Here is a 4,524-nt window from a genome sequence, read left to right on the forward strand (position 1 = left end):
GTGGATCTCAGTATTGAGCTTATTTTTACTTTTAGAGATACCTATTTTAAGTTTCATACATGTGGATCTCAGTATTGAGCTTATTTTTACTTTTAGAGATACCTATTTTAAGTATTATATATGTGGATCTCAGTATTGAGCTTATTTTTACTTTTAGAGATTACCTATTTTAAGTTTCATACATGTGGATCTCAGTATTGAGCTTATTTTTACTTTTAGAGATTACCTATTTTAAGTTCCATACATGTGGATCTCAGTATTGAGCTTGTTTTTACTTTTAGAGATTACCTATTTTAAGTTTCATACATGCGGATCTCGGTATAAATATACTGCGTAAATTCATTTGTTCACTAAGTAATATATTAATACATACACGCTTTATAGAAAATTAACGGAGTTTACATACCTGTGGTGGGCAGAGCAGATAGTCCGTTGTATAGCTTTGTGCTCAACAATGACAAATAGATTAGAGAAAATTACTTCTCTGTAAGAAATGAGCGTTATTGAAAACTAGAGGTGTTGAAGTTAAAGCAAGGTTAGAATGTGAGAACTCGAGCATTCTAGCATGACACTTGGATTAAAGAAACCCATTGTAAAATTAACATTAATATATATATTTATATGGACACGAGAAAAATAACATGAAAAGCTTCATCTTATTATAGTAGCTTCTGGATAGCCGAAATCAGTTGTGTTTAGTTTGAAAATATACATTAATAAATTCTCGTAATAATATGATAGTGAAGCTTTACGTATGTGATAACTTCACTAAATGATGTGTTCAGTAATAACTGGTTTTCTTCCCGTGTTAAGGTAAGATTTCGTTTGTAATTCCACCAATACCTATTGTACAAGCCCCCCAGTGGCACAGCGGTATGTCTGCGGACTTACAACGCTAGAAACCGGGTTTCGATACCCGTGGTAGGCAGAGCACAGATAGCCCTTGTGTAGCTTTGTGCATAATTAAAAACAAACAAACAAACTGTTGTACAACATTTTCTTTCATAAACTTTGTTCCCAAATCCTGAAAAGCTAAGATAAAAACGCATACATTATTATGAAAACACTGCAGTGTTTGCCGTTGAAATTGAATTCAATATTGAAAGGTTTTTGAAATCACATTTTTAGTTGAACATTGGGGTCAAATATTCCAATTTTTCACAATTTCACTTGATTTTAGTATTTTAGGGGGAATGAAATGTGTTTTCAGCTTGACGTACAGTAGTATATACATTTATTAGAACACCTGACTGCGTCTGTAGTTTTTATTTGTTGTGCTTACGAAATGAATCATTGGAGTTTAAAATATTGGAAAAATTGGTGCAAGAGTGTCCGACATGTTTGCCTTTAGTTTAAGTACCAGTTATCATAGAAAAACATTTTAGATCTTTATATTCTGAGTTATATATTGGTATATTAGGATTTTGTTTTCAAAAACACTATACAGTAAACTGTCAAAAAATGGAGAATTAATACCCTATGAAGAGACAGAATTAACGCCCTATGACAGAGTCAGATCGATACATTATGCAAGAAAAACTCCAAGAGACCTGGGCTGGTCACCAAGTGCTGTGATGTACACGTTAGTCAAAGACGAAGAAACCCACTCCTATAAATATCAGACAAGGCAGGAAAAGGTTTGTTTGTAATTAAGCACGAGGCTACACAATAGGCTATCTGTGCTCTGGCCACCATGGGTATCGAAACCAGAAGTCTAGCGTTGTAAGCCCGCAGACATACCGCTGTGAGGCAAGCAAGGAAAGGAGAAAAACAAATACGCTGAAAAAAAATGTTAGATATCTGAAAATCAGTTATTGAAAACTGCGTATGACTGTGCTGATAATATAAAGGGCGCTGATCTCGACTGCAATTTGGGGGGACCATTTAAGAAAAATATTGCATGACGTCATTGATTAAAAAAAAGGTTCACATTGGCCAGGAGAGAGGGATGTTTCACATTATTCTGTAATCTTGACAGCTACGTTTGATTGTAATAACAGTAATAACGTTTCAAGATATTGTTATTTAAAAAAGAAATAAGATTACTCACTTGAATATGTTCTAAATAGATTCTCCCAATAATAATTAGGCTGTTCATTACAGTACTTTTTAGTTTTATAAAAACAAAAATAAAACAAGTTCCCCACATTTAATCTATTCCAAATGACTGTGATACATTATTTTTCAGGCTAGCTGAGACAAAATTACGACTTACTTTCTTTAAACTTTAACATGAGCGTTTTTCCTCTTTTCATGTTGGTATTTAAACAAGTATGTAAAATTGGTGTTTTCGTCATTTTTTAAGAAGAATTTTTAAAGTTTGTTTGAAAACATATTCGTACACCTTTACTGGAGTCCATTCCACCATTTTCATATAATATGTTTTTCAGATGTGGCAACTTACGGGCTTAAAATAATGAAAGGTACATCGAAATGCAATTCGTTTGTTCCCTAAGGCATCAAGACATCATAAAGAAGTGCACTAAACTTCGCGTATGGCGTGATATGGGATATAGCCTTGGAAACTGTCACGGTACAAGAGCATTATTGAGCAGATTTTGTTTACAGTTTCAGACCGGTTTAATTTTCGGAAACGAGAAGAGTGATCCATTGCGGTCCAGTAAAGCACATACACATACACAAAAACAATAGAATATATATATTTAACCGGGGGATAGCAGATACATATACCATCCTCCACTGCTAAAGGTACAAGGAACGTTTCTCACCCGTCCCCCAGGATCGGCGCCTATGGTTGATATTAACAATTCACATACAGGTAAAGATCAAGGAATGGTGCAGAAATATAGCCTTTGGGAAAGTGTAGTAGCTAGAAAGTCCTTATGGAGCAACTATAATACAGCAAAAAGACATGCATCTTGGTGTTTGGAACAGTGGTGCTTTGAGAGGTTACAAAAGAAGTGTGACATATCAACATGGTGATTTAGAGTGCAATAGCTACAAATGATTTTGTCATTGCTCTAAAGGCATAAATAGCATAAAATATTAGTCCATCCTAATTGAATATAATATCATATTTCAAGGAGATAATGAATTAAAAACACTTTCAAGAAATGTCAAGCCTATTTGTCAAAGAAAGAAAATTCAAGAGATTTCCACCAAATAGAATACCTGACATAAAATTACATTAGAGATTTTGAAAAATAGATAAGCACAATGCTGTTATTAATGCCAAAGGTGATTATACTAAATATTAGCATTAAAGGCATTATTTGTTTTATAGTTTTAAAACAAATTCCCGTAAAATTGACTTGCAATAATTAGAAGTTAACAGTTTTAGCAAATCGATGAATATTCTGTAAAACTCATAAAATGACAACTGTTAATGTGTTCTAATAAATGGTAGCTATTGTTGATCCCATCTTACAACATAAATAAGCTTCGTATTGTGTTTGTAGTTTGATCTGCTCTAATCTAAACATTGGGTAGTATATACAAAGAAATGGATATTCTTTCTGGGAAATTGTGTTTTAAGTATTTAATTTGGATGATTTCATGTGTTTTCATTATATAACTGAATTCTTCAAAAAAAAAAAGCTATTTATTTTAATTTGCTCACTTGGTGTAAAAAAGATGATGGATGTGTGAAAAAAGAATGTATAAAAGTATATCTGAGAACTGTTCTTACCATAAATAGAACGCCAAGAACAGCCAGTCCATCAGGTTGCTTGTTGGCATCGGAAGGGTTGTACTTGTTGTTATAGTGCACCAAATGCATCTATGAAAAACTCGAAAAAATTAATCTACCAATTGCGATTTCGACGTCCAATGACGATATAAATATTATGTCCTTTACTTCTTCACACAAGATATGTTGGGTTTTTACTTGTTAGTTTCAAATATACCATATCCAGTTATCGCCACGTTATATAATTAACAATTATGTCCTTTACTTCTTCACACAATAACGTGGCGATAACTGGATATGGTATATTTGAAACTAACAAGTAAAAACCCAACATATATATAATTAACAAACAACACTGATAAGTTTTTCATTTCATAAATTCAAGTTTTAATTTTGAAGATTAATTCCAATCCAATGTGTTCGTTATTAAAATAGCATCAGAGCCGGTTCTGGCGTGTAATATGTTTATTAAACTGTCGAAAGGTTGTATATAACTACACCCATACAGACGACTATATGGTTTATACTTCGGTAGACATTACTCACACAAGGTGCAAGTGACAACATATACATTAATATACAAAATAACTGTATCTTTAATGATGTCATTACAACATAAAATGATTTACGTTTCAGTTTAGTACAAAACTACACTCACAATTTCTAAGAAGAAAATTAGTCAGAGATTTGATAACACAAAGAAACTTCTCATATCTTGTTGTTTAGGAAATAACTATATCCTACTGTCTGTATCTTGTTCCTCATGGAAAATCTTATTTTATTTCCACACAAACTACATAGATATCCTAGATCTTGCTTTTGGAAAAAAATATCTTGTTGTTGCAGGGAACTGACTGTATCTTTCCTATACAAAC

General features: G+C 32.6%; 1 protein-coding gene across 1 annotated transcript in view; it reads right to left on the reverse strand.

Annotated features, from left to right (window-relative positions):
• Nucleotides 1-3,739, reverse strand: part of LOC106476984 (carbonic anhydrase 15-like) — a gene marked incomplete at both ends in the record, with an annotated part of 6,777 nt that extends 3,038 nt beyond the window's left edge. The window contains one exon of the mRNA XM_013937597.1: nucleotides 3,650-3,739. Within this exon, the coding sequence (XP_013793051.1) occupies nucleotides 3,650-3,739 (90 nt within the window). The remainder of the gene's footprint in view (nucleotides 1-3,649) is intronic.
• Nucleotides 3,740-4,524: the final 785 nt, after the last annotated feature.

This window comes from Limulus polyphemus, unplaced genomic scaffold, assembly GCF_000517525.1.
Source record: "Limulus polyphemus unplaced genomic scaffold, Limulus_polyphemus-2.1.2 Scaffold12411, whole genome shotgun sequence".
In the NCBI taxonomy this organism is placed as follows: domain Eukaryota; kingdom Metazoa; phylum Arthropoda; class Merostomata; order Xiphosura; family Limulidae; genus Limulus; species Limulus polyphemus.